The sequence below is a fragment of the Pieris napi genome, chromosome 19 (assembly GCF_905475465.1).
Source record: "Pieris napi chromosome 19, ilPieNapi1.2, whole genome shotgun sequence".
Taxonomy (NCBI): Eukaryota; Metazoa; Arthropoda; class Insecta; order Lepidoptera; family Pieridae; genus Pieris; species Pieris napi.
The window spans coordinates 5,218,625-5,232,285 of NC_062252.1; the positions used below are offsets into that span (position 1 = coordinate 5,218,625).

The 13,661-nt window shown below is 32.1% G+C and overlaps 1 protein-coding gene across 2 annotated transcripts in view; it reads right to left on the reverse strand.

The window, feature by feature from the left end:
• Positions 1–263: 263 nt before the first annotated feature.
• Positions 264–13,661, reverse strand: part of LOC125059329 — an 80,678-nt gene continuing 67,280 nt past the window's right edge. Inside the window, exons 4-8 of one of the 2 annotated variants that reach the window (XM_047663707.1) lie at positions 10,329–10,457; positions 8,345–8,438; positions 3,788–3,915; positions 3,119–3,287; positions 264–1,991 (exon numbers count right to left, since the gene is read on the reverse strand). In XM_047663707.1, coding sequence (XP_047519663.1) covers positions 1,894–1,991; positions 3,119–3,287; positions 3,788–3,915; positions 8,345–8,438; positions 10,329–10,457 — 618 coding nt within the window. In that variant the 3' untranslated portion in view covers positions 264–1,893. Of the gene's footprint in view, positions 2,019–3,118; positions 3,288–3,787; positions 3,916–8,344; positions 8,439–10,328; positions 10,458–13,661 lie in introns of both variants that reach the window. The other variant, XM_047663706.1, reaches the window with a different exon arrangement.

A 13,661-nucleotide genomic window follows, 5' to 3' on the forward strand; every position in this document is an offset into this window, starting at 1 on the left:
TGGTTGCCAATTTTATATCTAAGGTAGGCTTAGGTTATACTGAAAGAACTGATGACGTACCTAAGAAAATAAATGATGATGGAACGTTTATATCACTTTACTTACGATGTACGATGGGTAAGACCAACTTAAAATGATAAAATATCTGGTTCCTAGTTCAATCAACACCAATGATAACTGAAGAACAACATTTAAAGTACTGAGATAAAGCGGTTTGACTAAAACGCAATTATTTTTTCAAAACTTTATTATTTTCTTTATAATGTTTATTATACACATAATTTATATCGTGCATAAGCACAAGTATTATACGTACAACAAATCTCAATACTATTGTTATTGTATACAATAATAAACTTTCACATAATAATAACTTGTTAATACTAAAGGAGATCTGATTTACATAGTCGAAGACTTCATCAATTACTAATTAACACCGATTCGAAAGAATTATAATTACGTCCAACGCAGATGTGTATGATTTAGTTAAGAAATGAATACAAAGAGTAAAGGTCGATTATACAGCCGTCTGCGTTTGATTAACAATGTATTGATAAACAAAAATTATTAAACTGTAAGGGGACATGATTTTAGACTTCTTTTAAAGCACATTTACGTTCAGATCGGGTTTTCTACCAATGCTAACATAAAATACATTTTATTGACAGTATCTGTCGTAAAAGCACTTCGAAATTCTATACTTTAACATTACACAGATTTAAAGTAGGACGGGGCACGTCTATAAAATAAACGAATATTGACTAGTTTAATATCGAAATAAGATCTGGGATTATACCTACCGGAATGTTTGTTTCGGAAGAACATTTAAATAGCGTTATTAAAATTATATATAGTTTACCTAAATATTTCATATATTTTACTATCTTAGCTAATTTACACATACTTATTTACAGACCTTTAAAAGCACATGATTTAAAAATAAAAAAATACGAGAGATAGCCTGTAAAAATTCTTCTAATTATAATATTTACAGTAGTAAACGTTTATATGATAATAACTATAGTTACAATTTACATCTTAGACCAAAAATAAAGCTAAATAAAGTGATTCGTATATCATTATATTTAACATATAGTATGTACATGCACATTCTCTTTCTGTTATCATAGTATTGTCAGCTGCTTTTCCGGTGTACTCTAATCATACATTCAATAAATTCTACGATTTGATTTGTAACAATATGTAAGAGGCAACATCGTTTAATATGAACATCCTAAAATCTAAAGATTTTCATCAATAAAATTATAACTAAAAGGCTAATATTTGTGTTTCCTTAAATTTTGTATTAAAAGTAAAATGTAAATATTATGTACGATGTCGTCTCGTTATATATAAAATATCAAGGACTGGTTGAAAACACGAAGACTTTAGACACAAAATTTGAGAATAGATATTTACAATTCTACGTAACAAGCACGTTTGCTACTTGCTCGGAGAGTTAATTATATGTATGGTACAACACAACCCACACTATTAAATAGCATAAATATTAGATTGGCGTAACTGACCTTTAAGTATTCACAGCATTAGAAAAGTACAAAAAAAAACAAAGAAGCATCGTCAATTCAAATGTTTATAAATATAGTTTTGCTCGGAATCTACAAACATAGATTTTTCCATTGAAGAGAACGACTGTCAAATGCTTTCAATAGAGGAATATACGACTCATCACAATTAAAACTGGTATTTAGAACACAGGCTAGATACAGATGTCTTGAAATAAAAAGATTCTTATTCAGTTCTTAGCGTATATTGGCTTATAGGCCAATCAAAGATGGAATGAAACAAAAGAACAATAAAAAAGAAAAAAATAATCCTTAAAGGTCAGCATAGCTATTAGGTACCTATTTACAAACCTCTAACCATTTGATGTCAAGACACGGCCAAGAGAAGCATGGCAGCAAGTAGGATACAGTGAGTGTGCGGCGAAAATGTTTGTCCTCCGCGCTGCATCGCCGCTGGATACTCACCTGATAGGGGAAAAATAGAATTTGCTTCTATGGCAAACATTAAAACTGTCTTTAACTTTGCCGACATAAAAAGTTCCATTGCAGATTAAATAGATAAATTAATACGACTTTTAGTTCTAAGCAATCATGCTGTTACTAATTTAATTAACTTCAGGGTCATCATAATACATTGTTGAGTACTTGAGTATATAGATAATAGGTATGATTCATCACCTAAACAAGGAACTCTTCTTGTTTAGGAATGATATTAAAGTACCTTCTACTTTCAAACCTGTGATCGTGGTTCAAGGCCTGGCTTTTTTAGCAATTGATTTTTATCTATGCATACAATAATAGCTTATTGAGTGAAGAAAACCAGAATGACTATAATGCAAAAATAGATGACACATATCAGGCATGCCTACTTATCTATAAAAATTTTCATGGAACACTTAGTTTATAACGCCATTGGTACGAATTCAGAAATCGTGAGAACACACCGCATTACATAAACCGTGACCTGAAGAATATTTTAGTAGACAGAAAATCAACAGCTTTTTCAATAGATTGGAGCTTTTATCTTTGACCTGTTTACTGCTCGTCAACGCGGGGTCAAGGAAAATTAGTGATACAATCAAAATGAGTCAGGTTATGAAAACGAAATTTATTTCTATGTGATTTTCATAATTTACCCTCAGTTATGATGTTATATAGAGAATTGTACGATGTCTGCCCTGGGATTCTGTAACTCACTTTTCAAAAGGTGGGAGCTTGTAGTTTATTGTTTATCAGAATGTCAAATCATAAAATGACTGCTTCACGACTGATTTCAGAGTGACCGCCGATGCGAAAACCTCTGTGTGAGTTCGAAAAGTGAGTTACAGAATCGCAGGGCTGTTTAGTGGTCGTACTACGTGTTACTTGTTTTGAATTTAAATCGATTTTAGGTTAAATATGAGTAAACAAAAGAATATCCAATTTCCAATTAAGACCTATTACGATAAAATTGATTTACAAACGATTTGCTTCATATAAATCAAACTGATATTCTTTAAGCTGTAAATAATTTCCATAATATCTTAAAATATTTTTTTTTTAATAATTTTTCGTCATCTTCATTAAGTAGAATATTAAGTATAAGTTCTCACCATTTAGTACGTGCACCACCACGCTCTTCGACTGGGCATTGCTGGGGTTACACTGATAGGTCCCCGAGTCAGAAGGCCTCGCCTGCTGAATGAGAAGGAACGATGTTGTCGTCTCACCTTTCTCTGTCACAACTGACACGCCACCTCTCGGCGAGTCATAGCTTATTATCTGTTAAAACGTATACGTATAATTAACAACGCTTTTCAGTAAGGACTTGAGGTCTATAGATTATATTTCTTTACATAGATTATATTTCTTTACGAGTCTATTTCTGTTTAATCTTGATGGTGAATTGTGTGAGAAAATTAACGATTGCTTATCAAATTGAAATGTGCAGTGTGATGAAGATTTGTTGGGAAAAATCAAATGATTTCGAAGCTATTATCATCCGTTTCACCTCGACGTCCGTCGTTCCACAACTGAGCGTTTTCTAAGGCAGTTTTTGCCGCGCACCACCACTATGTGGAACCAGCTACCCACAGAAGTATTTCCGAACCAATTCGACTTAGGGTCCTTCAAGAAAAGAGCGTTTCAATTCTTGAAAGGCTGGCAACGCATTTGCGAGCCCTCTTGCATTGTGAGTGTCCATGGGCTTATCACTTAACATCAGGTGAGCCTCCTGTCCGTTTGCCTCCTATTACATAAAAAAAAATATGAATTGAACTGACCGCATCGTTATGGTTCCAAAAAATATACGCTGGTGGTTCAGGCGAGTAGAGCACTACGCATGTTAAGTTTATAGTGCTGCCCCGATCAATATACAGCTCCGGCCCGCCAATTATCTCCGTCGTTGGCTCTGGAACAATTGCAATCGGTAACGAATAAAAACACAGGCTTTTCAGTCCAACTTTGTCAAGTTTTATTAAGAGCTTAGCTAGAGCTTTTTATCTTCGTTAACAAGACACTGGGGATTTCAGCCTTTTAATTTAGGTTGTATTGTGTAAAATGTTGATTGGAGTTCCAATAGATACCTGGAGTCTATGAAAACATTGAACGTAAGTAAAAAGTTTGTATCAAAAATCCTAGAATTGCGCGTATTACCGCTGTATACCGAGTTACTGTTTCTTACTTGTAGATGGTGTAGCTTTGCTTTACGAATAAGACCTCATTGGTTCGAAATAGACATAAAAAATATTATTTATTACAAACAAAAACACACACACATAAACACAAAATAACAATAATCAAAGAAAAAATTAAATAAAAAATATTATGAAAGATAAATAAAAAAAATGATTTCCCTTTTCCCATTCGGTTCGTTTCAAGTGTGTAAGCTGTAAATGAAAACAAACCAACACAACCGCTACACTGTGAGTCATTCATTAAACGTTATAAAATAATAAATGATTTCCAAAAGTTATTTTAATGAAAATACAAATTTATGGAACTATAAATATAAAATTCTACCTGATATATACCATATAAAAAATAACTTAATCGTCGTGTGTGCGGCTACATGTACTTACTTCTTTATTAAATATACTATCTAAGAATCGCTTTTTAAATACTTTAAACAGTGTTTGAAAACGTCTTGGTATATAATGAATGAAGATATTATATAATATAGCTGAATGTTATTATCTAACATATGTTCTGGTAAAGTAAGGATTCTAGATACCTTTGCTGAGGTGAAACCGCAATGCTCTGGTTTATACGAACTTTATTAACATATAAATGTGAATGTTAGCCGAACTAGTCCTGTTTTATTTGTGTTACTCTGAATGGGACGTATTCAAGGTAAATTAATCGTGGCTTAGACGAACAACTAATATAAGGCATTTTTAAATAAATAATACCTGTTAACTGAAAGGTAAATTAGTTATTTGTGTGTAATGTTCCCTCCAGAAAGGTATGTATATCTCTTTTAGTTGCTCTTCTCTAAGTTGGAATATTAGCTATATTTCAATAAAAATCTCTCTGACTTTTAGTTTCACTTACGAAGTTTAGCACTCGTGCTTGGAGGCTTAAATATATCATACACCAACAGGGCATTATTTTTGGTGTTGGTATTATATGAAGTATTCTAATATATTTAATTTTAATCTAGCGGCATTATAACTTCAAAACTAGTGTTTTATGAGTTTTCATACAATTTCCCAACCCGAGGAGGTTTTAGTGGGTATGGCTCACCCGGAACTTTAAATAGTATCTCTCTTAGATAAATTCGGGTTCCATAATCCTTCTTTTATTTATATTTTGTGTAGTTTGGGTAAGAAAAGGTCCAATGATACCAATAAATAATTTTTATTATATTAAATATATCGGTAATCAAATAAATGTTTTTCTTCTATTCACTGGTTTGTAAACGAAATCAAGTTACCTTCGAAACCTTTTCTGCGAAGTAAAATGAGATTTAAAGATTTGGTCCGTGAAGAACTTAGCCCAGTTCGAACCCTAAGTGTCAAACGCTGATCTCTTTTATCCAGAAATAGTTAAGCCACATATAAAGCTACCAAACTTTACACAGTAATGTTTATTTGTGTATTGTTTATTTAATTACCATGATTAAGAGGAATTGACTTTTGCTTTATTAATAGAAAGAATGATTCAAGAGTAATAACCACATATAATAAAAAGAAATTGCTTGTTGACGTCCATCATTAAAACTAGTAGTTTTCGTGTTTCGCGCAACGTGGCGCGGGAGATAGCTAGTTTTGGAATGAAAAGTACAATAACCAAGTCTTAGTGTAATATTTATTATCTATGTTAATATTATTTATGCCTATTACAATATTCCATCGGTAGAATTCTATAGCGTGTTATAATGGATATTGCTAAAAATTTGTAGGTTAATCATCAAAACCATGCGACTTGACTTTTATAATATTCTTGTTTCAGGTTAGTGAACTAAGACTACAGAAAATAATTTGGTACATGGAAATGAAATTGCTATTGAAGGTAAGGTAAGGTAAACAGGGTAAGCCTGACTATTCGATATCTTTAAAATATTATAATTGATATATAGATTAACTAATCCATTAAAAATTCTCAACCAGCTCTTAAAACCAAACCATCATCTCTGAGTGCTCAGTGAAGACCGCAAAGCAAAATATCTTTAGCAATCATCTAACCGGATTCAATTACTGCCTTTAATCTAACTCCCATTAAACTGTTCACTTTGCTGGAAGACTTTCTTTTATATTGACTTTTCTTATTACTATTCATACTTTCAGCATTTTAAATTGTCTTTTAGAACCATAAAGTGCACATTAAAATAAAATGCTAGATTCTGCTTTCGTTGTATGAATTCAGACCTTTTTTATTCTTGCGGGCGCGGCGGTCGACTCGGAATTTTATGACTTGATAATAAACGACTAGCAGTAAACAGTCTTAACGATGGCGGATTATAACGTGGTTACTGATATATTTATATACTATGTTCGTCGATATTTTAGCAGTTATGAAGGTCGTGCTTTTAGTGGTTAAGACTAAAATTGCGTGGATTGTCTGGAACAAACCATGATAAACATACGTCATAATATTGCTCTAAGATGCTGATGATTATAATTTTTATTAAATTAATTATTTTTAATAAATATTTCTGAAGTTGTATTTATTTGTACAATATTGCATATTTTGCCTATTCGTTTATATTGAAAGATTCAAGTAACACTTGGTCCATAGTTTCGCGCCTAAAAATTTTACTGCGGTGAGTTCATAATTTTTTTTGTCTTTTATTAACATAACTTTTACACATTTAAAGAAAACACTTTTTTAACGGATTGAAGCTATGTATTATTATATCTAATAATTACTTTACATAATTTTAAATTTATAATAATTATAAGTTTATAATAATACATAGCTTCAATCCGTTAAAAATGATTTTTCTTTAAAAAAAATTATATTCGTAAAATTTTCATAGATCAGAGCAGCTCAACTTTTCAGTTTATATATCAGAAACATTAAATCATGTTAATATAGTCCTTATTAAATGTACCAACGCATCATAATTTTTAATGTTTTATCTTCAAATAAGTTTAATTAAAGACATTAGTTAGTGTAATTAAGTTCCAAACAAACTAAACTCATAAAATCCTACCAAATAAAATAGCAATGTAAAACTTGGTCTATTATGTGTATTTTGTTACGATGTGCGTGTCTTCAATATAGCCGAGTTAATTAGTTTTCTTGTTCAAACGAAAACATTCAACTTCTGAGTCAAAAGCGCTTTGTAATATGCCACAGTGGAGTAATTGCAAATGTCATGTATTGAATATGAAAACTTGGGATAACCTTAAGAAAATCATTAACCTTAATGTCAAAAATAAATTACGAAAATAACAGCACGAGCCCAATATTAATTAAAATTTAATTCTAGCAGAACATTTTTAAATATGCTTTTATAATTACTATGTATTAATTAATGTATCAATCAGTTTTTAATACGTCTTGCGGCAAAAGAAATATTATTTTACACCTAGAAATAACAGTTTTAATAATATATTTAAATACATAAAGAAATTGGTTCAATAATTCGAAAAGTTTTGCATAAATTATTATGCAAAAACTAACACAGTTTGGTTCTATTCAGATCCAACGATTCAACATAAATGTAAAATAATATTTCATAATATTGTCTGAGACGGGCAACAACCCGCAACCAACCTAGGGTTTCTTATCCCTTAATAAATTATTTAAGTCTGGATTAGCCGGCTGGTTTTTCATATAGTTTCAACATATGGCAAATTATATTGTTGACATTGTAGTAAACTTCCTCTTTACGTGGAATTTATGCGTTAACAGTAACTATCGCACTTCATATAGCCTTCAATTGTTTTGTATTCTCGTGGACTATGGTCAGTTAATTTTTTGCCATATATATTATTAATTGTAGGTGTAGCTATAATTTATATTTGAACGTGTTTAAGTAAACCGGAGAGCAGTGTTGGCCTAGTGGCTGCAGCGTGCGACTCTCATACCGGAGGTCGTAGGTTCGATCCCCAGCTGTGCACCAATGGACTTTCTCTCTATGTGAGCATTTAACATTTGCTCGAACGGTGAAGAAAAACATCGTGAGGAAACCGACATGTCTTAGACTCAAAAAGTCGACGGCGTGTGTCAGGCACTGGAGGCTGATCACCTACTTGCCTATTATATTTAAAAATGATCATGAAACAGATTCAGAAATCTGAGGCTAAGACCTAAAGAGGTTGTAGCGCCACTGATTAATTTTATTTATTATCAAGTAAACTTGTATTATTTAAAATAATGATTTAACTTACCGACAACATTTAAATGTATGAAATGGCTCATGTGTGGAGTCGTTGATATCTGACATTCGTAGATTCCCGAGTCCCTGTGCTGCGGGTATTTTATCTGTAAACAAATTATAAAAGGGACTTAAGAATAATTATTGTGTTTGTCTGATGAAGACTGTAGAAGTAGATAGGGTGCGTAGGAGACAAAAGACCTAACATAAGTCTTTTCGGGGACAACTCTATGTTCCCCCGAAATTTGAATGTACCCTTGTTTGTACTAATGATATTGAATAAACTATACGATACTAATCTCTGGTTTACATATTCGAGTCATAATTGCTATGAGACGTAGACTTTTCTATAGAACAAAGTACGACTCATAGTAAATTTGTGAGTAAATTGTGTATGGAAATAGGAGGTAAGACATTTATCAAATATTACTTAAAAATCTACCAACAAAATATAATACATTTAAACGTAAAAACCCCCTTCAACATTAATTATAATTACAAATAAATCCAGTACACTTATAATTATAATGCAAGCACCATATTTTATGAATGATATTTTTTTAAATGAATGTCTATACATCGTGAACAACAAACAAAGACCATCATTATCATGACAAGTTCTGTGCTGCGATGAAAAAAACAAAAGCATTTCAAAAAGAGTTGCAATACGAATCTTATTAATGTGAAATCCTATTTTGAAATGAACAATGCTCTACCGTAAACTTTATTTTATTTATATTATAATGGACGTGGAATTGTAATTGTTACATTCTATTGTTCAGCGAAGGCTTGTACTGTATAAAATAATCTGAATTATATTTAAGATTCTTATCTATTTTGCTTTATTCATCCCCACATAAATGGCTTAGAAATTTTGACAATTCATGATAACACTGTGCAAGAAAGAAGCATTTTTGAAGATTCTTTGCCTCGCCGCTTTTTATCAGTATTTAAATATTATTATACCGGATTCAGCGTTGAAAGGGTTTCAGTCATCTCAGAATTAAACCAACCTCGGAACCTTTTGAGGGACAAAATGGCGGATGTTTGTTTTGGCTACGTAGCATTATTCGTTACAATTAAATTACATTGATTTTTAAATGGACTTGCTTTAAAATGTATTGCATGTTTGAGACAATTTTTATGTTTCAGTGATAAAATTTGCCTTAATTGAGGCATACGATACGAATGAATAGGTAAATGTTCAAACATTGTTTAGATTGATGCGGTTTAGTTGATCAATTATCTATTACATGATATTAAAATCTTTTACAGCATAAGGTAACCGTTATAAGGCATCTGCATCAAACAATTACAGTTTATTTATATACAAGCAAATTTATTATAGAAACTGTTTCATTACACAGAAAATAATAGGAAAAGAAATCAATTTCTTCGAGACGTGCCTCTCGCGTCTTCGATAATTACATTTTCTTTTCTCAGTGGGACATGAGGTTGGTTTTCTATTTTTCGATTATTTAGTATTAATAAATATTCATATATTCTTATAGGTAACACAATGTACACTTACGAACGTTAAACAAGAATAGATGTGCTTCTAATTTTACATTTACTGCCAGATCTCAATGGCGTAGAACGAAAGAGAAGAACTGGCAATAAACACTTCGCCACTCTTTTTAATGGCCAAGTTTTTTGTTTTACACAATGTTTGTAAGGAGCTGCAACCATTACACCATGTTCCACATGACATCTTAACTTACTAATAGTTAAATAAATTAAAAATAAAGATTTGTCCTCCATCAGCAGGCGGCATGGTGAAATAGGAGCACGCTTTTACATTCTCGTGAGAACGCCACGCAAATACATAGTCGAAATAACTAACATCACCGCATATACGAATTCAAGTCCGACCAATCACCACAAGAAGCACAGGCACTAAAATACTTTCAGTATTTATTTTTATTGCCATTGGTGTGCCTCTCAATATCCTAATGCGAGTACAGCCGCGAACAATCCTACTTTTTAAAATGTATCACCTGTAAAGTCCAGTCTTCTGAGTGCGGTAAATGTATCGCTCGAAACCGCTGATCGCTGGTGTATGTGTATCTACCAACTGTCAGAAGGTGGATATCTCTATGTCGCACCCATGATACCTGCATGTTGAGCTGAAACAAAACAATTTATTAATATATCTCACTCTGTTGCACATTGATTTCATGTGAAAATAGAAGTGAATAAATATTATGATGTATATTCAGAGGCTGATTCGATTTCTGGCAAAGCTAACTTTCGTTACTTCGTCGGCTTAAACATATAATAATGTTGGTGGAGAATTAAAATGAACAAACTAAGTTCTTCGAAATGTATAATTAGTTTTGTATAGGTAATAAATTATAATAACTGTCAAAATATTGGTTGCTTTAGTTGCTTTTAAATTTTGGTAACATTGGACTGAAACCGATGTTTTTGATAAATTTGTTAGTTTATTGACTGTAAAAATCAATACGTTAAAGTTGTGTCAACGTCACTATCCGAGAGTGTAATTTCATATAAATCTTACAATGTTTTTTAATTTAATCATGAAACTAAGTATAATTATAAGCCATAACTTCCAACAAAGATTACTTAAGTAAAGTAAGTAATGTAATTTACTTATTACTGAAATGCTTAAAAGTGCGTACTTCAAGTAATTAAATAGACTGCGCCCCGAGACTAATTAAATTAAATACCCCGTCGGGACCGAAACCACGGCCTTTAGGAGACGTGTTCTAAATATCATAAAAGCTTTGGGCACTAGCTTTATTACTAAAAAAGTTTGACTGTGAATAATTCACTTCAAAATATACGCACCTCATAAAAAAATTACCATCTTATAATGTTCCAGAATGAGTAGAATAATATTAAATACTTATCGACCTTCCTATCTACCTGTGTGAAGTCACTAGCTTAAGAATAATGTATTAACCATACATTCACATGTCGTCAAGCTAAGATTTATCGCTCTCTATAATGTCATAATTATCATCTTTGTGATCAATTGAATGTTGGCGGTTCCTTTCCAGGTGATATGAGCAATGTCCATGCTCTAATTTCCTCGAAACATATCCGGGATTAGACGGTGGGCGCATTTATGCAATATATACTGATTTAAGCAATGCCTTTGACTAAGTCAGTTACCTAATCTTGATTCAAAAGCTTTGTGGTTATGGAATTGGAAAAAACATACTGAAGTTTTTTAATTCATATGTTCATAAGAGGCCTCAGTCAATAGTTGTTGGAGATACTGATCTACTCCCTACATTCCACGATCTAGTGTTCCCCAAGGTTCTAAATGGGACCATTACTCTTCTTGGTAATTATAAACGACGTTAGGAATCATGTAAAGCATCTCCATTCGCTGATGATTTAAACATTTTTTAATCTATTAACTCTGCCTCTGACGCTGCTCTTGTTCAAGTGATCTTAACGGCATAAAATATTGGTGCTTATTCAATGGTATGATGCACAATGTAAGGAAGTGTATCTGTACAAACCAACCTAGGAGTTCAGGCACCTCTCATTCGAATTATACGCGAATACAACACAATGAACGCTAGTTATTCATATACCTACAGGCAGTCCTCGTACTTACGGCATGTTAGGTTCTCGAAATACGCGACGTAAGTCGAGACATATTTTTTCCTATGTTTACATGTAAAATTCAAGAGTTAGGTTCGACACGGACTCGAAATTTAAAAAAAAACTGCATTTATAACAAAAAATATACATACTTTATTATCAAAAGTAAGTTCTTAAAATAATTATATATACACTTATGAAATTGCTATCATACAGATCTTGGTAACACTGATAGGCTGTTCTTCAAAAAATTTTCATGGCTTTCTCCAAATTTGCACAAGACAAGTGAATTCTCCTATGCCGGAAATCGAAACAAATGACGTATCCTTGAGGAATAGTGTCAAAACATTGTTCGACGTAACTCGAAACGACGTAAGTCGAGGACTGCCTGTGTTCGGTAGTGGGCTGATCAATAAAAAAGCGTAAAAAGCGCATTAGGCGAATAAGTATTTGTAAATAGGTAATAACTAAAATGTGAAGTTAAATTTTTTTTCTACTCTATTTTGGAAGTTGTATTTTTATTTTTATAATTTATGTCCACCATAAATATCATGTAAATGTAACTAACACTGTACATAATGTATGTATTATATGTGATATGGTATACGTTAATAAATAAATAAACTACAATAGATTTTTACTGGAGTTGTACTCAGCGCGAAACCAGTCATCGGTCTCCGAAGTACTCCTTAAATAACTTCATTATAATGGATTTAATTTGTACAGAAGTGGAGTAAACATTTATTTATTCCACAGACATTTCTAAAGGATTTTAGGTTTTACTTGATTACATTGGAACCGATCCTCTTAGATAATCCGTCAGACGTGAAATGTTAAGATTCCACTCAACTAAGTACTTTAGGGGCTGTCTCAATCAATGTTTCGAGGTTGTAAAGGTCAATTTTTTGAATTTATTTTTATAAAGGTCTTTATTTAAATCCAATTATTATCAGGTGAAAGTGATTTGTTGTTTTATAAAAATAAATATTGATGACGACGGAATAACATTTGACAACATTCAAATGTGCAACATAATAATTAACAACGTCACATACGAATTTAAACTGTAAATAATTTGTTTTTTTTGTGTCTTTTTTGTTTAACTAATAATAACATTTAGTGGTTTCATACAATATATGACATGATATGCTGATTTACCTCATTCATATGGAAGTACAATGGGATTAATTTTTTTTCCGCCTTCCTTATTTTGATAATAAGAAATTATTATTATATATTAAGAATAATAAAAAAAGTTTTTAAAAGCTTCAGCAAATTGTATAGTGCTCTTGATTAAAAAGAATTATCTCTAATAATCAATGGCGCTACAACCTTTTTAGGTCTGGGCCTCAGATTTCTGAATCTGTTTCATGATCATTTGGTAATCTAATCGGCAAGAAGGTGACCAGCCTTCTGTGCCTGATGCACGCCGCTGACTTTTTGGGTCAAAGGCAAGCTGGTTTCCTCACGATGTTTTCCTTCACCGTTCGAGCGAATGCACATAGAAAGAAAGTCCATTGAAGTACAGCCGGGGATCGAACCTACGACCTCAGGGATGGGAGTCGCACGCTGAAGCCACTAGGCCAAGACTGCTCTATAATATAATATATATAATAATAATAAATACATCTTTAAACACACTAATGAGGGACAGAAATTATTCAACTAAAAAGAAAATTGTATATACAATTTTCCAATCCCGTATAAATACAGAGGTCTCATTGGCCGGCACTATTCAAGGAAGGGTAATA